This window comes from Carlito syrichta, unplaced genomic scaffold, assembly GCF_000164805.1.
Source record: "Carlito syrichta isolate Samal-C Ts95f unplaced genomic scaffold, Tarsius_syrichta-2.0.1 Scaffold306821, whole genome shotgun sequence".
NCBI classification, from domain to species: Eukaryota; Metazoa; Chordata; class Mammalia; order Primates; family Tarsiidae; genus Carlito; species Carlito syrichta.
In genome coordinates, this window is record NW_007250917.1 from 152,462 (window position 1) to 176,670 (window position 24,209).

The 24,209-nt window shown below is 56.4% G+C and overlaps 1 protein-coding gene across 1 annotated transcript in view; it reads right to left on the minus strand.

Annotated features, from left to right (window-relative positions):
- GALNT9 (polypeptide N-acetylgalactosaminyltransferase 9) overlaps positions 1 to 19,075 on the minus strand; it is a 51,059-nt gene extending 31,984 nt beyond the window's left edge. The window contains exons 1-3 of the mRNA XM_008063394.1: positions 18,890 to 19,075; positions 5,100 to 5,266; positions 2,736 to 2,910 (exon numbers count right to left, since the gene is read on the minus strand). Coding sequence (XP_008061585.1) covers positions 2,736 to 2,910; positions 5,100 to 5,266; positions 18,890 to 19,056 — 509 coding nt within the window. The 5' untranslated portion in view covers positions 19,057 to 19,075. The remainder of the gene's footprint in view (positions 1 to 2,735; positions 2,911 to 5,099; positions 5,267 to 18,889) is intronic.
- Between the last annotated feature and the right edge of the window lie 5,134 nt (positions 19,076 to 24,209).

Sequence of the window (24,209 nt, forward strand, 5' to 3'; positions counted from 1 at the left end):
GTCGAGGCTGCGGTGGCCGGGAGCGGCCACTGCGCTCCAGTCTGGGTGACAGAGTGAGACTCCAACTCAAAAAAAAAAAAGAAGGGGACAGGTATTACAGGGAAAGGTGCACGCCTCAGAGACTGCAGGAAGAAAGAGCGAGGGTGTGGAACAGACAGAAGCAGGGTACCGGCTGAAACAGCTGGTGGGCTCAGGACGCCCATGACACCCCCAGGAAAGCAGAGCAGAGGAGAAGCGTCCTCCCGCAGTGGCCCCTGCCTGAGAGGTGCCAAACCACTGTGCGAGCCCACAGAGCCATTAAGGAAATGCGGACTCAAGAGACCCCTAGCTGGCAGGTCCCCACAGAACCCAGCAGAGGCCCACAGGGCCATGCAAAGCAGCACGGTCCACGCCAACTGCTTGCAGGCCCGGGGCTCCTCGCAGCCCTGCATGAGGGACAGCCTCACGGAGAGGCGCTCAGTTTAGCCCCAGTTTAGTAAATGGGTCAGGAGAGCCGACATGTGGATCCTGAGCTCAACTCTCTAGGAGGTGGGTCCTACCTGCAGCTCCTGACGGGCGCTGGGCCTGCCTAGTGTGGACGCTCACCCTGTGCACAGTGGGCTTTGCCAACACCACCTCTTTGGGGTTTTGCTTGAGGGTTTGGACCGAGCCTCCATGGACCCAACGACAGGGTCCTTGCAAAAGACAGGAAGGGGGAGACAGATGCTGGGAGGAAGCCATGTGAGGATGGGGGAGGGACAGGAGCAACATGGCCATGAGCCAGGGACACGGGAGCCCAAGGAGCTGGGCGAGGCAGGAAGGAGCCTTCCTGGAGCCTCTGGAGGGGGCACAGCCCCGAGACCCCTTAAATGGTGACTCCCTCCAGCATTGTGAGGAGACGCATTCCTGTGTTTTGAGCCCCAGTGCGTGTCCCATCACGGTGTCCCAAGGAGGCCACACACAGGCCCCCTCTACCCTGCAACTGCCCCCAATACCACATGCATGTGCACAGCCTCTGCCGCTCCACGTGGCATCGGGGCCTGGGCGTATAGCTGACGTGCGTGACACAGTATCTGTAGCTGACACTTGTGACACAAGCGTCTGGTGCCTAGCTGACATGCGTGACATGCTATCGGTAGCTCACACTTGTGACACAAGCGTCTGGTGCTTAGCTGACATGCATGACACAGGCACCTGCCACTTAGCTGACATGTATGATACGGGTGTCTGTAGCTAGCATGTGTGACATGGGTATCTGGTGCTTAGCTGAGACATGTGACACGGTGTCTGGCACTTAGCTGGCATGTGTGACACGGGCATCTGTAGCTGACATGTGTGACATGGACATCTGTAGCTGACACGTATGACATGGGCGCCTGGCACTTAGCTGACACATGTAACATGGGCATCTGGCACTTAGCTAACATGCATGACACGGATGTCTATAGCTGACACATGTGACATGGGCACCTGTAGCTGACATGTGTGACATGGGCGTTTGTAGCTGACACATGTGACACAGGTGTCGGTAGCTGACATGCGTGACATAGGCATCTGGCACTTAGCTGACACATGTGACATGGTGTCGGCCCTGTCGAGAGATTCACGCTCACCAGCATGTTTCCTACACCCCCTCTTTGAACAGGAGCCGAGCTGCATGAGGTCCCTTCCCAGGCAAAGCCCAGGGCTCCAGCGCCCCCTCCCCCACCCACAGGTCATGTTGGGAGCCTGGGCAGGGGCCTCCGAGGACCGCCCCCTTTCTCGCTCCTCCTTGTCCTCCGAAGGTTGGTATGGCGAGAGCCTCTGGGGGCCCCGGTGGCCAGTCCCCAGGGAGGAGCACCAGGAGCTGCCGCCACCGTGCAGAACCCCCAGCTCTCCCACCCGACAGCAGGAGCCGTGAGGACCCCTCTGAGTCCCTCACATGGGGACCCCTCTGGGACAGGGCCTGGTCAGGCCCTGGGGGACTCGCACCTCCCCTTGCGGCAGATCGCTTGCTGGACGTGTGATGCAGCCCCAGGGTGTGACCATCGCCTCCAAGCACCACGGCTTCTCCCAGCGTCCAGGGATCTACCCCACAAGTGAGCACCCCTGGGTCTTGTGAGGCCCCGGGTCACATGGCCCTGCACTCCTGCCAGCTTGCAGGGACCTGGCACTGCGGGTGTGAGGAGTGAGGACAGGTCCGTGCCCCTGGGGCCAGCATGAGCCCAGGTGGGTCCCCCCCTCCTAGGGGACCCCAGTCACCCCACATGCCCACTCACTGAGTGACCTCGGAGCTTCCTACCACCTCCCCTAGGTTTCTCACTAGAACGCAGGTCTTCCCTGTGTGAGAAGAAACGTGGGTTCTTTGATCTGGCAGTTTCCATTCAGGTGAGCCATTGCTTCAACTTGGGCCCAGTGGCTTGGTCCTGAAGGGGCTCAAAGCCACCTCCGGTCACTGGGCAGGACCTGAAAGGCCAATGTCCACATGGCTTCCCCACCCAGCCTTGTGTGCACACCTGGCCTGAGGACCCCACAGTGAACCTTGTGTTCTGTGCCTGCAGGACTCAGCAGGGACCCACACTCCTCTGGGAAGCAGGTAGGTGCAGATCCAGCCTTATGTACATGTCAGGGCATCTGAGTGGGTGTCCTATGGCACGTGGGGTGTCTGGGCCTCCCGGAGGCTCTGTGTTGAGCGGGTGTGGGGACACTGCAGCTCTCAGCTCAGCCCCTACAGGCTCTAGCAGACCTCCGCCCCCCGCCCAGGCCAGGGCACTTACCAGCCCGTGTTGAACTCCACATGGGCGTCGAAGAAGCCGACGACAGGGGCGGTGGCCGCCTTCCAGCCCTGCAGCCGCGCGCGGATCAGGCCCTCCCGCCGGCTGTTGCGGACGATCTTCACGAGGCCTGGGTACCGCTTGTGCACGTACTGGTCCAGGTTGAACTTGAGCTCCACTGGAGGGAGAGACAAGCCTCAGTGCCCATGCCAGGCCGGACCCGGGTTGACAAGCCCACCCGCCCTGCCCGGGTTGGCGTCTCATGAACATGTACTGAGGGCTTGTGGAGGCAGACGCCGTTCAAGGGGGCAGCCTGCAGAGAGGCAAGACCAGGTCCCGTGAAGCTGGTGTTCTAGCAGGGAGACCACGAATGAGGGAGCGAGACGGAAGACGCCTCCTGAAGACAGACAAGGCCTGGGTGGTCCCGTCTAAAAAGGAACAAAGTCCATGGACGGATGGTGTGTTAATGTAATGTGTGGTCCACCCACGAGTGGAGTCCAGTTCAGCCTACAGGAGGAGGTTCTGACACAGCTGCAGTGTGGGTGGACCCTGGGGTCACTGCTGAGCGGGAGGAGCCACAGACAAACCCGGTCGTCTCACTCACGTGAGGTCCCCAGAGTCAGCTCCAGAGACAGGGTGGAGCGCTGGGCTGGTGTGGGCTGGGAGAGCGTCTGACGGGGACGGTTTCCATGGGGGAGGATGGAATGCTCTGGCTGCACAACACAGTGGACGTGCTGAAGACTACTGAGTGTGCACCTACACACGGTCACATTGGTAAGTTCTTAAATGTATCCTTTACCACAATTTTTTTTTCTGAGTTGGAGTCTCACTCGGTCGCCCAGACTGGAGTGCAGTGGCCACTCCCGGCCACCGCAGACTCGGCCTGCTGGGCTCCGGCGATCCTTCCACCTCAGCCTTCCAAGTAGCTGGAACTACAGGCGTGCGCTACCATGCCTGGCTAGTTTTTTGATTTATTGTAGAGATGAGGTCTCGCCAAGTTGCCCAAGCGGGTCTCAAACCCGCGGGCTCAGGCAATCCACTCACCTCAGCCTCCCAAGGCGTGGGATTACAGGCTGAGCCACTGAGCCTGGCTTACCACAATTTTTTAATAAAAGAAACAAGGCTCTGGCTCAGCACACGTGGCTGAACCTCCAAGACCTCATGGGGAGGAAGAGGAGCCAGACGCGCAAGGCCACGTGCTGCGGCCCCACGTGGGAGGACCGTCCCGAACAGGCCAATTCAGGGCCAGACACAGCATGGAGGCTGGGGCTGGGCGGGGAGGGAGGGGCCTCTTGACGGGACATGGCCTCTTTTAGGGGATGAGACTGTCCTGGGAGTGAGGTGAGTGGACTCAATGCCACTGAACTGCTGCTTGAAGATGGTTGTTTGCGGCTGTGAGAATTTCAGCTCAATGGCGTGTGGTGGAAACATGACGGGAGTTTGCGTAGAAGCAGCAGGGTTCCTGGGGAGCTGCCGAGGGGTTCACATGGCCAAGCAGGACCAGATGGTCCTCCCAGGACACGGGGCACAGGGGTGGGCCACAGTCACCCAGTCCTCACTCCTGCACTGTGTCAGCAAAGCACTGTGTGCAGACTCCCGTGTAGATGGAGCTGTGGGCTGGGCCTCTGTCCTGGGCTGCAGGCCCACTGCGCGGCCTCCTGCCTTCCCGGGTGAGGAGGGGCAGCTGACCGTCACCCGTGGGTGTGTTGGCCAGCCCTGTGGCTCTGCCCCTGGGAAAGACAGGTGGTGAACAGACCAGAGCACAGCCGGCCCCTCGTTTGGGGCTGGGCCTTATGCTTGGAGGGTGTGAGCAGCCCTGTCCTCGGGGCACCCCAGGCAGCCCCTTGAGTGTCTGTCTGGAAAGAGGTGGAAGGCTCGACTGGCAGATGAGGGCGCTTCGTGCCTGGGGCCTTTCAGAGTGACTCCTATGGTGGCAGGAGAGCAATCCCAGTTCATCTCCCTCTGGCCCTGGGAGTGGGGCCTCATTTGGAAACAGGGTCTTTGTAGAGGCAAGTAGTTAAGGCTCTTGAGATAGTCCTGGGGTTCGGGCGGGCCCTAAATCCAGTGACAACTGGCCTCATGGGAAGAGAAGACAGACACACATGGACAAAGCCACGTGACAACGGAGGCAGACGGGGTGCTGTGGCCACAGGCCACGGACACCAGGCACTGCAGCCGCCAGCGGAGTCCGGGGAGCAGAACGGCTCCCCATGGGCTTCGGAGGGAACCCCATGGACCCTGCCCAAGACCCCCCAGCCTCCAGAACAGGAGAGCAGGCGTTGCCGTCGCTCTGGTCCCAGGTGTGGCCCTCTGTGGGGGTGCCCGGACACACCCCCAGCTGCCCCAGCAGGGCCCAGCCCCACGCACCGTTGTCACTGTTGTCGTCCACCAGGATGACCTCCTTGAGGAGCTGCGAGGGGGTGTGGTTGACCACGCTGTGCACGGAGCGCAGGATGACCGACAGCGCCTCGTTGACAAAGATGAAGACCACAGAAACCTGGGGCAGGTCACGGGCGTAGCTCATCTGCCGGCACCTGTGGACACGGTCAGGCAGGTCGGACAGGGCTGGGCCCAGAGCCACGTGCCCCAAGGAGGCCGGAGGGCAAGGCCTGGGTCCTGCGTCTGAGAACACACAGCAGTGTGCATGGAAATGGCCACGCTCAGAGGGGAGCAGTGTGGCCTCAGGAGCTTCAGAAGCTGTGGCTTCCAGGCCCTGAGCTCAAGCCCGCCACGTCCACACTGGAGGGTGCAGTCCCCACACAGACCACACACCACACACACATATGCCACACACACACGCCACACACCACAAACACAACACGACATACATATACACCATACCCCCCCACACAAACACTACACACCACACACCACACACACATCCCACGCACACAGACACCACACGCACACACATGCATACCACATACCACACACCACACAAACCACAAACACACACACCACACACAGACATACACATCACATATCACACACCACACATAAACACCACACACCATAAACACACACATAGACACCAGACACCACACACATACATACAAACATACACACACAGACCCCACACACCACAAATACACACGCCACACAAAACACCACACACATATACACCACACATGTACACACCACCACACACGTAAACACACACACACAAATACCACATATTACACACACTCCACATATACACACATACCACACCCCTCCCTGCATTTGTTGTTTATAAGCATAGTTACAACAAAGTGACTAGAAAATTTGAAAATAGAATGAAATGAGGAAGATACCAGGCAAGCACCCTACCACCCAGCACAGGAGTGCAGCCTGGCGTCAGGTGAGGTGCAACCGGGTCCCGCTGGGTGGTTAAAGCACTCCTGAGCTGTTTGTAATTACTCTGTCACTGGTCCCTGGCCTCTAGTCAGACAGCCAAGAGAAAGGCAGCAGCGGCTGGGGTGAGCATTTCTGACTCCCACTTCTTTACCAGCTAATCCCAGCCCCACAAAAAAGGCAAAGGAGCTGGAGACAAAGACTCCAACCTGCCCCAGACCCCCTTACCCCGGAACTTCCCCTTCAGTGAGTAAGCTCAGGGGCTCCCTGAGCTGTCCTGGGCTTCCGGTGGGAGTGAGGGGTTGGCGTCCGGCAGGGTGTCCACTCTGCTGTGTGTCCGTGTAGAGAGTTTTTTCTTCCAGGATGGGTTGGATGGTGGCCACCAGCCCACCTGAGAACCTGGGCTGGGACTTCACTTACAGGCAATGGAGTCTTTGCAGACGTTATTAAGGATCTCAAGATGATGCCATCCTGGATTTCAGGTGGGTCCTAAATCCAGTAGCAGAGGGAGATTTGAGACATAGAGGAGACAGCCATGTGGAGACACAGTCTAGAGTGACGCGGCCAGGAGCTGAGGCCGCCTGGAGCCCCCAGGAGCTGGAAGTGGCAGGAGGGACACCCCCTAGGCTTCGGGAGGGGCACAGGCCTGCCCCTCTGGCTGAGGGAAACCCAGCCCCAGAACTGGGAGAGAACGCATTCCTGCGGCTGCATGCCAACCTGCTGCGCACCTTTGTGACAGTGGCCACCGGATGTGAGTCACCTTCGGTTCGCTGGCCTGTGACCCAGGCCTCAACTTCTCCAAGAGCACAGTGGTGGCTGTTCCTAAGGTCTGACATGAGAAGAGTCGCCCGGAGCCCTCTGGATTCCTTCCTGCTGTCGCTCACCTGCTCAGGGCCTCCCTCGGCTTTGGTGGAGTGGGAAGAGCGGCATGGTGTGTCTGGTCCGTCCCGAAGACTAGACAGTCACATTGTCACAGCTCAGCTCCAGGAGTGAGACGGCCAGTCCTGAGGCGTGGTCTCATCTGAGCATGGCCTGTCGCCGAGCTCTCCCAGGAGCTGCCAGGCAGAGGGTGAGCACAGAGGGGGAGGGCAGGCCCCGGCCCAGGGAACAGAATGGGAAGGCCATCCTGTCGCAGGAGAGGAGTCATGGGAGCTGGGGCTTGACAGGCTGCAGAGTCCAGGCCAGGGTGCTGGAGCTGGCCCGGAAGTGGGGCGGGGGCCTGGGAGGCCCAGGCCTGAAGGCTGGGACAGTGTCAAGCTCCCGGTCACCCATTTCTGACACCAGCCGTGCTGGCCCATGGTGTGCCAGTTTACAGCAAGGACAGTGGGCTGGCCCTGTCTTTTCCAGAGCTGCAGGCATGCCAGGTGTGAAATGAGGTCTCCATAGTACTCTCCAGGTTCAAGCTCAGCTCTCCACACCAAGGCAGGGGTTCTGCGTGCTCCCATCAATACCCCGGCTGGGTCTGCTGCAGAACGAACAGGCTGATTCTGGAGTTCACATGGAGATGCGAGAACCAAGTGACTTGAGAAGGACAGCCAGGGTGCTCATACCACCCACGGCTGGGGAGACTTAGAACTATAGCAGTCAGGGTGGTGTGGTGGTATGATGCCAGCCACATGGACACAGGTGAACAGCGGTGGACACAGCAACATGGCCAGGAGAAGACGGCCCTTCAATAAATGGCACCAGAACAACACACACACACGTGCACACACATACATCCACATGTGTGTGGCCAGGCACATGCACACATGTGCACCTTGGCAGATAACAAACACTTTTCACTCTGGGCAGTGAATTTTATCCACATCTTCCGCCCTGTGCTAAAATGAACTCAACATGAACCACAGACCTAAAACCGTTAGACTCCTAAAAGGAATCCCTGTGACCTTGGCTGAGGCAAAGATCTCTAAGCTATGACAACAAAAGTGTGACCCAAAGAAGAAAAATGGATAAAGTGGACTTTATCAAGGGTAGAAGACAGCATAAAGTAAATGGAAAGATGCTACAGCAGATGGGAGAAAATATTTTCACAGCACAAAACTCATAAAGGACTTATATTCAGAAATAAGACAGAGCCCTCAAAGCCCAACAGAGAGAAAACAAAAACCAATTAAAAATTCAGAAAAGATGAGAACAGACACTTCTCCCAAGAAGACACACAGTCCACCGAGCCTGTGGACACACATGTGGTGCCAGGCAGCTGAGGTCAGGGAGATGCCCCCAGTGGGCAGGGGGAGGGGCCGGGGCCGGTCTCCGGGAACAGCCTGGCAGCTTCTCTAAAAGCAAAGCAAGGAGCCGGGCTCGGTGGCTCAGCCTGTAATCCCGCGCTTTGGGAGGCCGAGGTGAGTGAATTGCCTGAGCCCGTGGCTTCGAGATCCACCTGGGCAACTTGGCAAGACCTCTTCTCTACAGTAAATCAAAAAAATTAGCCGGGCGCGCCATAGTTCCAGCTACTTGGAAGGCTGAGGCAGAAGGATCGTGGGAGCCCAGCAGGTCAAGGCTGTGGTGGCCGGGAGCGGCCACTGCACTCCAGTCTGGGCGATAGAGTGAGACTCCAAATCAAAAAAAAAAAAAAAAAGCAAAGCAAGGGGCTACTTGAGCAGGGCTCGGGCAGGCTGAGGACTGTCCTCCCTGTTAGTGGGTGTTTCAAGACATGGGATAAGGAGGGTGTAGACGGCGAAAAGAGGTCCAGCACCAAGCCCCAGGCACCAGCCCTGAGCTCTGCACAGGTCAAAGGGCTCTGATGTGGGGCCAGGAGGACGAGGCGTGAGCCCTGCACAGCTGGAAGCAGCTCCGGGAGCAGGTGTGACTCCAGACCCTGCCGGTGCCTGGGAAGAGCTGGTGGGGCATTGTTCCCTGCTGTGAGTGGGGACCCTGACAAGTGTGATTTCAGGAAGGTAAGGGAAGCCCGTGACTTTGAAAGTTTCCACCATGGAACCAGGGAAGGGCAGGACGTCCCGGACATCCCCAAGGTGAGGGGTGTCATGTCCTCTCTGTTCCCAGTGAGAGGAGCCGTGCCGAAGGAGCATGAACTGGAGGCAGCGGGGGTGGGGAGAGGGGTGTCCAGGAGGAGGATTCAGAGCCCAGCTGGGTGGCCTTTGCCCAGAGCAGGGACAAGCAGGAAGGGGGAATGGGGGACCGACGTGGTTTCTGCTCAAATCCCAGAAGTAACCAAGAAGACTGCATGGCCTCGGTTCCATGGATTTGGGGGCAGAACTGTCCACCTCGAGCCCCAAGGCAGGAGCCACAAAAGGACACCGCATTACACACCCCTGCATGGGAGCACAGCTGGGCCCAGGAGCTGGGTGGGGCCCGGGACGGTCCTGCTGGGCTCTGGCTCTGATCCTCGTCGCCCGGGTTTCTGACACACACATCGGCTGGTGCCCCCCATGCAGCCCTGATGGGCTGGGGTGTAGTCCCTGGAGTCAGTTCATTACCTGAGTTCAGGTTCCAGCTGTTGCATGAGCTCAGTTCTGAGAGCCCAGGTGACCTCTCACGGTGTCCCTCAATTGTGCTGTCCATCACACTGTCCCGCTTAGGGCCCAGGACGGAAGAAGTTCCTCCAGCAAGAACAGTCCTGGTAGGGACCAGCACATCGAGGACGCAGGGCTGGGCGGACACTTACGTAAAGTAGCCAGAGAAGGGGGCGGGAGTTGGGCATGGGGTGGGTGCAGCCCTTGGGGGATGCATTGGGCACCGTACTCGGGATAGGGTGGGCATATTCTCGAAACGTGCTTGGGGAAAACCCTCTAGAGAAGCATTTCCTGTGATGTTTGGAAGCCACTTCTTCGAGCAAAGCTGCTGGGGAGGTTTGTGCAGCCCCGAGGACTCCAGCTTGGGAGAGGCTGCTTGTGGTTGCTTCGACTGTTGTAAAGTTTGTTAAGTGTTTCTGCACCTGACTCTCTTCCTGCTGTTGTGGATATGCTATGTTTCAAGGATACTGACACACGGCAGCAAAATCAAATGAAGCAGGAGCCCACATGTGTTCAGGTGTTTCTGGCATGTCTGTGGGGCTTGAGGAAACCTGCACGCAAGGACTTGGCCACGCAGTGTTTTCCTGTCTCTCGTGGACATTTGCGTTCCGGTGCCTGGTGTGCGGACTTGGCTCCTCTGCCTGGTCACTCCAAGCACAGGGTCCACTCCCAAGCCCAGACGGCAGCTCCGGGCCCAGCCAACAGTAGACAGAGGGATGAGATGGTCACGGCCTCGTCCACGTTCACCTATGTCCCACTGGCAGAATCTGACCCCATGACCATGGCCATGGCTACGGTTCTCTGAAAGGGATGCTGGGAAAAGTAGACCTTGTTCTAGCTTGAGCTCATCCCGCACCACCCGTATTGTCATAGTAGCAGTAGCAGCAGTGGGAGCAGCCATTGTCCTCTGGGAGTGGCCAGGCTCAAAGAACCAAGTGGATTCTTTTTCTGAGCCTCGGGAACCTGCTGCTGGGCACGAAATACCAGTACCATGAACCTGTCCCCATGCCCCACTTGTCCCCTCCCAAAGCTGCCAGGGTCACAGGCTGCGGCCTGCACGGGGGCAGAGGGGGAAGAAGGACCTGACCATGCCCTCCCCTGACCGCCACCCTCCAAATAACCCCACAGCAGACTGGGGTAATCCCTGACTATGAATGGAATTCAAAGTGGGGATTATGCAGTAGGGATTATTACACACTAGAGATTATTACACACCCGGGATTATTACACACTGGGGATTATTAAACACCTGAGATTATTACACACCTGGGATTATTACACATGGGGGATTATTAGACATCTGAGATTATTACACACCAGGATTATTACACAGTGGGGATTATTATGAGGTGGGGATTATTACACACCAGGGATCATTACACACTGGGGATTACTCCACAGTGAAGATTATTAGATGCTGGAGATTATTATATATCAGGGGTTACTACACAGTTGGGATAATTACATGCTGGGGATTGTTACACACACGGATTATCATGTGGTGGGGATTATTACATGGGATTAGCACACTGGGGATTATTACACACCTGGGATTATTACATGCTGGCGATTATTACACACCAGGGATTATTATATAGTGGGGATTATCATATAGTGGGGATTATTACACATGGAAAATTGTTGCACACCGGCAATTAGTACCCAGTGGGGATTACTATGCAGTATGGATTATTACCCATGGAGAATTATTACACACTGGCGACTAGTACCCAGTGGAGATTGTCACACAGTGGGGATTATTACACACAGGTGACTGGTACCCAGTGGGGATTATTATGCGGGGGGGGGATTATTATGCAGGGGGGATTATTATGCATTGGGGATTATTACACACTGTGAATTATTACATACCAGCAGTTAGTGCCCAGTAGGGATTATTAGGCAGTGGAGATTATTACACACAGGGAATTATTACACAGTGGTGATTAGTACCCAGTGGGGATTATTACAAACTGGGGATTATTGCACACCAGCAATTAGTACCCAGTGGGGATTATTATGCAGTGGGATTATTACACATGGAGGATTATTACACACCAGCAATTAGTACCCAGTGGGGATTATTAAGCAGTGGGGATTATTATGCAGTGGGGATTATTACACACTGGTGATTAGTACCTAGTGGGAATTATTACACAAAGGATATTATTACACACCAGCAATTATTACCTAGTGGGGATTATTATGTGGTGGGGATTATTACACACTGGGGATTATTACACACCAGCAATTAGTATCCAGTGGGGATTATTATACAGTGGGGATTATTACACAGTGGGGATTATTACACACCAGCAATTAGTATCCAGTGGAGATTATTACACTGAGGATTATTACACACCAGCAATTAGTACCCAGTGGGGATTATTACACAATGAAGATTAATATGCAGTGGGAATTATTACACACTAGGGACTAGTATACAGGGGGATTATTACACACTGGGGATTAGTACACAGTGGGGATTATTATATGCTTGGGATTAGTATGCAATGGGGATTATTACACACTTGGGATTATTATACACTGGGGTTTAGTATACACTAGGGATTAGTATGCAGTGGGGATTAGTACACAGTGGGAATTATTACACACTGGGGATTAGTTCACAGTGGGGATTATTGCACGGTGGGGATTCTTTTTTTTTTTGAATTGAAGTCTCACTCTGTCGCCCAGACTGGAGTGCAGTGGCCACTCCCAGCCACCACAGCCTCGACCTGCTGGGCTCCGGCGATCCTTCCACCTCAGCCTTCCGAGTAGCCGGAATTACAGGCATGCGCTACCACGCCCGGCTGATTTTTTTATTTATTGTAGAGATGAGGTCTCGCTGCCCAGGCGGGTCTCGAACCCGTGGGCTCAGGCAATCCACTCACCTCAGCCTCCCAAAACGCGGGATTACAGGCTGAGCCACTGAGCCCGGCTCACAGTGGGGATTCTTACACGCTGGGTATTAATATGCACTGGGGATTAGAACACACTGGGGATTAGTTCACAGTAGGGATTATTACACATTGGGGATTAGTATGTAGTGGGGATTAGTACACATTGAGGATTAGTTCACAGCAGGGATTATTACACACTGGGGATTACTATACACTGGGGATTAGTATGCAGTGCGGTGTCCCTCACTATTCCCAACCCTGTGGAGAGTGGCTCGCAGGACTTCAACACTGTGCTCTGCATGCCCGTGTCCCCCACATTCATGTGCTGAAGCCCTCACCCCCAGGGAGCCTGTTGGGAGGTGGGTCCTGGGGTGAGTAGGTCATGGGCAGAGCCTCATGAGTAGGACTGACGACTTTATAAGAAAATTCAGAGAGCCCCCCCACCCCTCGCCATATGAGGACACAGGAGGGAACGGTGTCTACAGCCCCGACCACCGCCAGCCCCCGCCACCACCCTGGTCTGACCCTAGTAGCCTCGAGAACCCACGAAGTGACATCCCTTCAGGAGCCCAGTGAGCGGCTTCGAGACCTTCCATGTCCTGCTCCACCCCACCCCCTCTGTTTTCTCAACTCCCCCTGCCCATGCTAAGCCTACCTGGCAGGGCCCAGGGCTCTGGGGAACCCCAGGACGGTAAGCGCAGGACAGGCTGCCCGGCCCATGAGTGCGAGTGAGGACTGCAGCCTCAGCAGGGCTCACCAGGAAGGGCCAAGAACCTCCTAAACCTCCTCCATTCAAACATGCACGTGATGTCCCACTCTCCAAGCACCTCTTGGGGTGAATAACTAGACTTCTGAGCCTGGAATATTAGGACCCCAAATCTGGTGGTCTTGTCTACGCCCATAGCCCTCAACCCTAGAGGGCCTGAGCCAGGAAGCCTCCCAGGGCTGATGTGACAGGGCAGAGAACCCGCCCAGTCCCTGGACTCCACTGTCCCCAGCACCCCGAGCCAGTCACTCAGAATTTCCCAGAAACCCGAGAGGACCTGGAGACATCGAGACTCCCAGGAGGGCTCAGCCAGGGCTGCAAACTGCTGGCATAAGGCCTGGGCACAGTCACTCTGTGGGTCCCCTCCATCCACTCAGCCTTCCTGGGACAGAAGACCCCGCTGGTTCACCCCCGATACCCTTGCTCCTCCCTCAGCCTTCCATGACACATGGCTTGAGGGAAGGGACACTTCCCCAGCCACGAGCTGGAGCTGCCATGTGAGATCAAGGGGCCACAAGCCCGGTGGTTACTTCCTTCTAGGATGTGGCTTGGTGCCCTCAAGGGTCCCAACTCTGCCCGACACATCACACAGAATGTCACCACTCCCTGGGATGGGCGTCAGGGACCCCCAGGACAGCCCCAGACACCTCCCACGGCCATGGACAAACATCCCAGCTCCAGATGGCGACATGTAGGGCGGCAGGGAGGTCTGTGTGCAGGATGGCGGGCTGGGGCCAGGAGAGCTCTGTGGCTTCCCAGAGACTGCAGCTTTCACCAGAGCAGCCACCCCACCATACCCTTACCCCCTCCCCCACCATTCCACAACGCTGACCTCGTCCATGGAGCGCATGGAACTCAGCTTGACAAAGCCATCTCCGGCTGCTGGCTGTGATTGGCTCCCAGACAAGCACGTGGCCAGCGTGGGCCAATGGAAGTCCGGCCTGGACTCCCTAGCAGGGTTGCTGGGAGAGGCCGCTTGTCCCTCCTGACTCCCTCTGTCCTGGCCACATGAGCGGCTGCTGGAGGCAGAGCAGGGCTGATCCTGTTGGCTGTGCCCTCACTCTGTGCACTGCAGGCTGGTTTGTAGGGTACGTTTGTCACCTGGCTTCTATTGGGTTCAGACCTGGGAAGGCAGCAGCAGAGGCTGGAGGCAGGGAGGCGTAAGGGACTCCTTGCCTCCTCCCCGTCTTCCCACAGTCTTGGTGGTGGCTTCTTCTCTCCAGAACGACTATCCTTGGCACCTGTCCCCATGTCCACAGCTCTGGTTCTTGCTGGGCTCCCATAATATGATTTCTTCCCTGTGCTCCTGCAGGCCTTGGTTAGAAGAACCTCCCACCGCTGCCACTTCCTGAATGCCTCCACATCTCTTGTGGACTTCCTGGATCCTGTCCTTCCCACTTGAGGATACCACCAGGTTCCTGCCAGGATCTTGACGGATGCAGGGGCTTCTGAAAGCAGGCAGACTGATGGCTGAGAGTATCGTCTCCTAAATGAAGCCATGCCTGAAGCCCTACCTTTCAGTTGCCAAAGGGCCAGGAGACCCTGGGAGATGGATGTGCCCGCCATGGGCGTTCCAAGGACCCTGAGGCCCAGCAGTGTGGTGCTCTTGATGAAGCAGAGCTTTCTCGTGTCCTGCAACTTCCGCTGCTGCTCTGTCTGTTTCTGTGATACACCCTGAAAGGATTTAGGTGGACACTTCTGAGAGCAGTGAGGGAGGGTCCTCCAGTGCTCAGGGCAGGTCTGCAAGGAGGGGATGGGGAAAGCCCCATCCAGGGTCTGCGGGGAAGGCCAGGCCGCGGCTGCACAGGGGAAGTGCTCCTGGTTCCCTGGGCCTACAGAGAAAGGAGGCAGGAGCCGACCCCAAGGCGGTGGAGACACTGGTGCTCAGGGACAGCCCAGCCAGCCCCTCCTTCCCTCGGCCCCAGCCTTCTGCCTCCACTGGCTGGTCCTTTAGGACCACTGGGGTTTGTGCTTTTTTCCTTGGCAAATCTCTGAACTGATGAGTCCCAGCTCTGCCACCTCCTCACCGTGGGATCCCAGTCGAGGGGTTTAACCCCTCCTGCCTCGGCTTCCTTACCTGTAAGATGGGGACAGCAATAGCCTCTCCCTCAGAACTGGACATGAGACAAGCAGATGCCGGGTCTCCAGGCAGCAAGAGCTATCTCCACGAGCCCCGGGAAAGGCCCACCCCAAGAGAGCTTCCTGGTCATGCCGGCTGGGTCGCACACACGGGGCTCCACTGAGCTCCTGTTGGAACATGGTCACTGGGACAATAAATCCAGTGTCCCCCAGGGTCCGTGTGCGCATGATGGCTGTCCCTGCATGCGATTCCCGGCATCTACTCCAGCGGTGCGAGGGAGACTCTGGGCTGGGCGAGGGCCCAGGGAGCCGCCAGTGGGCATGGGGGCACAGCTGGGCCTGGAGGCTCTTTCCTGCTTGAGTTCCCCATCCACGCTGTGTGCTGGGGTCTGCACACCACTGGTGGGTTTTTTTGGTTTTTTTGAGTTGGAGTCTCACTCTGTCGCCCAGACTGGAGTGCAGTGGACGCTCCCGGCCACCGCAGCCTCGACCTGCTGGGCTCCGGTGATCCTTCCGCCTCAGCCTTCCAAGTAGCCGGAATTACAGGCACGTGCTACCACGCCCGGCTGATTTTTTGATTTATTGTAGAGATGAGGTCTCGCTGCCCAGGCGGGTCTTGAACCCACGGGCTCAGGCAATCCACTCACCTCAGCCTCCCAAAGGCATGGGATTACAGGCTGAGCCACTGAGCCTGGCTGGGTTTTTTTTTTTTCCTAAAGAAGCAGGTTATAAATAAAAGTGTAAATATCTCTATAAAACCCACATTCTCTCATTCCAGGAGGCAGAGCTGTCCCCCTTGAGCTGGAGCGTCTGTAAGCCAGGTCCTGTCTTCAAGGCCAATGCAAGCACCAGTTCTCGGAAGTCTGCCCTGATTTCTTTCCTGATGCACAGTGACAGCCAAGGTTGACCCCATTTGCCCTAGCTTATTTTGGAAGACTGAGGGTTCCTGAGGCAGGTACCCCAGCAGTGTGGGAGGAGCTGAGCCCCCAAAGGAGAACCAGAAGCAGCTGCTCTGCAGGCAAACTCTGGGCCCAGTGGAACCCCAGGATGTGCCCTGTGGCTGTGCGGTCGCACGGTCATGGGGCAGGTGACTCTGAGTGCTGGAGCCCTTCTGGCCTGAAGAAGCAGAAGACCCAGTTCAAATGGGCTTGAGCAAAAAGTCAAAAATACAGATGTGTGTTCATGTGTTGTGGACGTACTGTAATGCCTAGGAGGGGCCTCAGGAGCTGCTGGATCCAGGCGTTCACACCCTGGTGCTGACGCTGGGCTTCCTGCCACCCATGGTCACAGATTTTTGCTTGGGTTGGGGGGTGACCTGGAAGTCCCAAGGGCTCCCTCCTGATGGTGAGACAGGGCTGTGGCCACTCAACTGTCCTTGCAGTTCCACCCTGTGGGAAAAGTCTGACTTTTTTTCTGAGTGGCTTCACAGTAATTCCAAAGCTCACTCTGATTGGACTGTCTTAGACCATAGGACCAGCCCTGAACCAATCACTGCCCGGTGGGCCATAGTGCTCTGATTGGCTTAGACCCAGGTCACATGACCTGCCCTGCCATGGAGGAGAATGGCTCAAGTGGGGGAGGGTTGGGATCCATGGGACTTGGGAGCTAGCAGCAACCATCTGCTACCTGTGGCATCATGCCTGATCTAGAAAAGCTACCACAGACACAGGGAGGGGCAGGGGCTGCCGGGAGAAACTGGACTGAGGAGTGCTCAGCAGTATGGGCTACTGAACCCCTGACAGCCAAGCCCTGGTCCAGAGGGTCAACGGGTTCAGTCCCACAGGACTGGCCTTCAAGTCGGGGCAGGACAGGTGCAGTTCTGGGCCTGCCGTACAGTGCTGCGGCCATGCTGGGCGACCAAGGAGGCTTGGGAGTGCCCCATGGAAGTGCCACTGCAGTGCTGGACTCAGAAAAGGTGCCATTCCTCATGACAAGTGTATGGGATAAAACATGCAGGCCAGGAGGACAGATCCAGGCTCCTGCTGTGCTGACCCATTCCTTATGGCTAGAAGCCCCATGGGGGCACAGGCAGGAGGTGACGGGTACAGGACGTGTGAGGCTGGGCCCTGCCCACCCCCAAGTTGACCCCTCAACCCTGGAAGCTCCTGCAGGATAAGACTGTCCCTGTCTGCGGCTTCGGGCCACCTGGACAGTCTAAGCCACGGTGAGACTCATAGTGGGGCCTGGGCCACGTGACGGCTTGACCTCTGAAGGCCTGGAGGTCAAGCACAGCCACGTCCATGTGACCAACCCGGTGAGACTCTGTACCCGAGGTCCAGGGGGGCTTGCTGGGTGGGGACACCGGCACACACTGTCACACACCGGTGCTGGGAGGACCAAGTTGGGGACCCCTGAGAGAAGGCACTGGATGCTCGCGCCTGGCCCCTCCTGCCTGCCCTGCATCCTTCCCGTGATCTGATGTGATCTGTGTCCTTTCACCATGATAAACTACACCGGAGAACAGCTGTCCTGGTGAGTTCTGTGAGTTCGTCTAGCGAGCACCTGAGCCTGAGGGGTTCTTAGGGTCTTCCACCTACACCGCAGTCGAGAGCCGAGCTCATACCTGGCAGTTGTACTAGCCTGACATTGATGTTGACGTTGTCCTCCAGAATCCAGGACACACAGAAGCATCAACAATTCACGCACGTGAATGCACACACATGCTCACATGTGCCACACTCACACACATATGCATGTACACACCCCTAACCCAAACCCAAGGTGCTCAGGCCCCTCGCCTAAAACTGGTATCACATCAGGACACCACTGCATCCTGTTTACAGCCACGGGGCAGGCGGGACAGACATGCAGAGTTCCACGCCCCAAGCTCCTGGGCCGGGGGTTAGGGTAGTCCCTGGAGCTGGGTGGAAGCACAGCCCAGCCCGGCCAGACCTGTGGACGCGGCTCTGACATGGGGGACTCGATACTGTAGCTGGACCCTGAGGAGGATACCCATGGCCACTGCAGAGAAACCCGGGTGCTTGTGAATAGAGAAAGAGAGACAGAGAGAGAGAAAGAGGAAACAGAGACAGAGAGGCAGAGAGAGAGAGGAGGAGAGGCCGAGAAAGAGGTTAAGACAGAGACACAGAGAGAGAAGGAATGAGAGATTAAGAGAGAGACGAAGGGAGAGACAGAGAGATAGAGGGCAGGAGAGAGAGGCCGAGAGAGAGGCAGAGGGACAGAGACATACAGACAAAGAGACAGAGATAGAGAGAAGGAGAGAAATGCAGAGAGATAGAGATAGAGAAGTAGTGAGAGAGCGAGACAGAGGAAGAAACAGAGACAGAGAGGAGAGACAGGCCAAGAGAGGCAGAGACAGAGACATGATGAGAAAGAAGGAGAGAGAGTTGAGAGAGAGAAGGAGACAGAGACAGACAGAGAAGAAGAGAAACCAGAGAGAGACAGAGACAGAGAGAGAGGAGCAGAGACAGATGGGGAGAGGTCTCAGAAGTGGAGGCCTGCCACCTGGGCCCCGCCTCCCAGTGCTCCTGAGCTGCATGGCTGGGTCCTCTCCAAGAGCCTACTGCTGCGGGTACTGGGCCGTGCCCCAGCTTTCTGGAGGCCCAGGAGGTCCTGCGGGGGATTGGGGGAAGCACTCACTTTTTGGGCCGATAGTCGGGGATGGTCCTGTCCAGGGAGATGCGGTCACTGAGCTGTGCGTTGTAGCCATACTCCTCATACTTGCCCTCTGTCTCCTGGCTGTCATCCCGCAGGGTGGCTGCCAAGCCGCCCTGGCCCAGGCCCCCTGGCCCCTCCACCAGACCCATGGGCTTGGCGAGGCCTGGGAAACAGGAAGAGAAGAGTCAGGCCGACCCAGGCCACATCCCCCAGGAGACACCCCCGACTACCGCACAACCCTTGCTTTCAGGTGCGAGTCATGTCCTGCAGGGTCCAGAGCTTGAGACAGAAGAGGGTCAGCAGCTGCTGAAGTCAGTAGGAGAGGTGAGCAGGCAGAGCACGGAGCCTGTGTAGGGCGATGACTTACTCTACACGATGCCGTCATGGTGGATAATGTCCCTTGCATTTGTCCAATCCCACAGAATGTACAGAGCCAAGAGTGAACCCCAGTGTGAGTCGTGGCCATTAGTTAATAACATCACATCGGTATTGGTTCATCAGGTATAATAACAGATGCATACACTCAGTGTAAGACGTTCACACCAGGGCAAGATGTTTTTACCAGGACATGACATTCACACCAAGGGATGTTCACACCAGGGTAATCCATCACACCAGGGGACATTCACACCAGAGGGTGATGTTCACACCAAGGGATGATATTTACACCAGGGCACATTCACATCAGGGTAAGATACTCACACCAGGGGATGATGTCTACACCAGGAGATATTCACACCAGGGCAAGATGTTCACACCAGGGTAAGATATTCACACCAGGGTAAAACATTCATACCAGGGTAAGACATCCCACCAGGGGACGTTCACACCAGGGTAAGATGTTCATACCAAGGGACAATGTTCACACAAAGGGACATTCACACCAGGGTAAGATGTTCACATCAGGGAATGTTCACACCAGGGTAAGATGTTCATCAGGGGATAACATTCACACAAGGGGATGATGTTCACACCAGGGGACGCTGCCTGTGAGAGGAGTGGGAAGGTGGGAACTCTGCTCAACTTTTCTGTAAACTGACGCTGCTCTAATCAGTAATGTCTATTAATGTTAAAAAAATTAACTTAGAAATTGCAAATAATTTTTAAATATTAAAATGTTGAAATGCCCAGCCATTACTGGGCCTTGACAGCCCTCAGCGGGGTCTGGGGTAAAACGGGGCACCTGGAGGAGGCCAGGGTGTCATGTCGAGCGGGAGGATCCTGACAGGAGGAATCTCACTGCAGGACTCCAACACAGAGTTCCAGAGCAGACAAAACACACAGTGGGGATGGGCGGGTCCCTGGGGGTGGCCACTGGAAGGAGCCCATGGAACTTGGGCCCAAGAGGCTCTGCGTCTCGCTTGGGGGGTGTGGAACAGGTGCCTGTGAGGGCCAGGCTGAGGAGAGTTCCGGGGATCAGCTGGGCCAGGACAGAGGAAACGGGACCAGGACAGTGTCCCCTAGGCAAGGATGGCACACTTGGCCCTCTCTGAGCAGGGAGACTTGGTGGCACCTTGGCTTTGAGGATGGGCGCCGGGGATGGTGATTTCAGCCAGAAGAAGGCAGCTGGCCTCTATCCCCGATCAACCTTCCACTGGCCTGCACGGAAAGGTCTCTGGTCCCCCGCCTCAGGCCAGCAGACATGCAAACCCAAAAAGTATTCACCATAACACCCCACTGGGAGGCCCTGCTCTTGCGGCCCCCGCTCCAGGCCAGGCAAGGTCTCTATGGGATTCCTGCCCTGGTGAGGGTGCAGACACCAGGGGATGATCCCAGCCCAGCCACCCCCAGCACCACATGGCCAGGGGCTTCTCTGCCTGGCAGAACCACAGCCTTGAGCCTTGCAGGACCTCTGAACTTGCTGGGATATTCCATCTTAAATGGGCAAAAAAGTGTTTTATTTATGTAGGACTGAAGGTACACATTAGACGCAGAATTGAAACTACATGGCACAAATCACTTCCACTCTCTTTTTTTTGAGTTGGAATCTGGCTCCATGGCCCTGACTGGAGTCCAGTAACATGCTCACAGCCTCCCCAGTGTCTGGTGATCTTTCTGCCTCAGCCTTCTGAGCAGTCGGAATTACAGGCGCATGCGACCATACCCAGGCAATCCACTTGCCTCAGCCTCCCAAAGTGCTGGGATTACAGGCTAAGCCACCAAGCCCAGCCCACTTCTTATTTTTATTTTCATATTGCAAAATAAATATGTAATCCTGCTATTTTTAAACATCTTCATCATACCTGGCATTTCTCAAGTGGGAAAGTTTAGAAGTGAAGGCTCTGAAGGCAGACAAGGCAGCTCCCAACTTGAAAAAGAGTGACAGGGCCCCAGAGAGTGACTTGCCACTAAGGTGGGCTGAGCTGTGGGGGTGGGCGGGGCTGTTGGTGGGCAGGGCTGTCTGGGGGTGGCTGGGCCTGTTCAGGGGCATGGCTGGGGCTTTCTGTGGGTAACCAGGGAGGGCAGGTCTGTCAGGGTGGGCAGGGCTGTCTGGGGGTGGCTGGGGCTGTTCAGGGGCATGGCTGGGGCTTTTTACAGGTAGCCAGGGTGAGCGGGGCTGTCCAGGGTGCCCAGTGCCCACTATCAGGGCATCACTTTCTCACGTGAACAAGTACAACACACACCTGTAGAAACTCCTGATGATCCAGACACTGTAAAGTGACACGTTAATGTCACACTCTGCAAGCCCCACATGCCCAAAGAAGTCCTTTTTTCTGAGCTGCTCTGGTGTTGTCTGCCCCCCGTGCATGCTAGGCTTAGTGTCTGCTTCCAGCTCTGGCACATATGTTCTCTGGTCACCTACTGGCACCCGGTGCTACACGCGGGTGAGTGGGTCAGGGGCACAAGTGCCGACCCCAAACTCGGGGCAGCAGCGGGCCAAGGCCCTGGTCTGCGCCCCAAGGCCTGTGGGGCTCCTCAGGTACACAGCTGCCCGGGACTGTGGGTCTCAGCCCAGCAGCACCGCCCAGAGCCCTGTCGAAACGCAGACACAGGCCCAGAGGGGCTCTGACTGCATGTCCACATGGGTAGGAGAACCTGCCTCTCAGGGGCCTGAGCTGGCCTGCTGGTTGGGACCCCCTCAGGGCCCCCAGCTGCAGACTCAGGTCTCATGGCCTCTTGCTCACCCTGCTCTAGGGAGATCGGTGTCCATACAGACCTACCTGTGTCCATGAAGCGGTGAGGGGGCAAAGCGGGGACTCTGGCTGGGGACTCGCAGTCCTAGGGGGGTAGTAGACCCTGGCAGCTGGCCCCTTCTGGGCAGGGGTGCTGTCAGGCCTCAGCTTCCCCACTGCGGTACCCTCGGTTGAAAATCCTCAGGTTTGATCTCGCTTTTCAGGAAGCCATGCATGGGGGCCTCCCAGTGGGACTTGTGGGTCCTCGCCCCGTGTCTGTCTCATTGTCCACGTCACTTCAAGTCTCCTCACTGTCCTCCTAGAGAAGCAGGGAAGCCTGATCCCACTAGGAGCCCCGGGTTGCTGGGGAAGGACAGCTGAGGGCGTGAATCCACCTTGCTGGACCCCGCGGAGTTGGGAGGCCAAGTCCACTCAATCTGCATCAGATGGAGCCACCCACATGCCTGTTGCACCAGGGCCTGATGGGGAGCCGCAGGGTGATCCCTGCAGCCAAAGGGGCAGGAGATGACTCCTTCCTGGGAAGCCAGCTGGGCAGGAACAGGGGGACAAAATGGAAGGCTGGGCTCTGCAGACTGTTGTGCGCTGATCGCATCCTCCAAAAAGATACGTGAGGTCCTGGCCCTGGCCCACCAACACGACCTTCCTCGGAAATAGTCTTTGCAGATGTCCCAGGCAGGGCCTGCATCCTCATGCTCCACCCAGTTGCTGCCCTTGGAGTGTGTCCCGGGGCTGCCCTAGGCACCCACAGAAGGGTACTCCAGACCGGACCCCTGCAGGGCAGGTCAAGGGCTCCCTGTCCACACGCCATGCCCCAGTCAGAGCTGGAGACAGGGAGGCCTGTGCGCACACCCCCGCCCTGTGCAGCCAGGACTGAGGGGCCAGGGTGGGGGGGAGAGTCTGAACACAGACCCAAGGGGGACATGGGGCCCTCAATGCCTGCAGGGGTGCTGGCCAGCCCCTCCCTGACTGGCAGAAATGGCTGGCCCCATCTTCCCAGGCCTTGGACGGGTGTGGGTCTTGGCAGGCTCAAGAGGGGCCTCCACCACCTGTGCCCCAGTCTCAAGACACTGAAGCCTCCCAGTGAAAGTATTGTCTAGGCTGTTTATACTTTCAGGTCTTACATTTAAGTCTCTGATTCAGCTTGAGTTAATTTCTGTATATGGTAATAAAAAAAAAAAAAAATCATTGTCCTGGCTGGGCTCAGTGTCACATGCGTATAATCTCATCACTTTGGGAGGCTAAGGAGGGAGGATCACTTGAGGCTAAGAGTTTGAGACCAGCCTAAGCAACATAGTGAGGCCTCATCTCTACAGATAAAATAATTGTCCAAAGCACCTGCCACGGGATCGGCAGGAAGTCTCCGATGTCTTAATGAAAACCTTTGGCCCCGTCTACAGTCCTTTGCATGATTGTGTGAACATCTGCTTGACAACTTCCCTGTGCTCACACACATACCTGTCACTTATTTATCAGCTGCATACATAGAGTGGCTTGCTTGTTTCAGAAGTCGACTGGGGTAGCCATGGATATTGTGCTCATCTCGGTGCCAAGTGACTCTCCAGAGGGCTTGTCTTCATGTCACTGTGCTGCCAGCAACACTGCACACCCGGCCTTTGCCTGCTCCCGTGTTGATGGAAGAGGAGGACTGTTCTGGGAGCTGGGTATGGGTGCTGCGCTTGTTCCCTCAGTTCACCCCACCCTCAGTGACTACTCCGCCCCGTACTGTTCTGGGGGAGGGCCTGTGGCCGCGGCCTAGGAAGCTTTATCACTAATACTCGTCACAGGCCTGGTACACAGCAGGCATCGAGGGAATACTTTGTGGCACTGAATGAATGATTCTCTCCATGCCACTTTGAGGTGCTGAGTAACCTCAGAAAAGTCACTTCAAACTCTCGGGACCTCAGATGCTCCGTATGTAAAACGGGGAAAATAATAAATTTAGGAAATGTAGCACTTCCCTAGAAATGTGATTTTGAGGCTGAACCCAGATTTTGGAACTCTGAGGTGCGTTACGCAAATGTAAAGGTTAAAAGATTAGGAAATTGCCTCAGTGTTGTTTCTTAACAAATCTGTCTAGATAGTGATAACTTGATGACTAAAATAATAGGTTCAATTTTCTAATTAAAAAAAAGAAAGTGCCTGCTCCGTTCCGAGAGCCACTGTTGCTC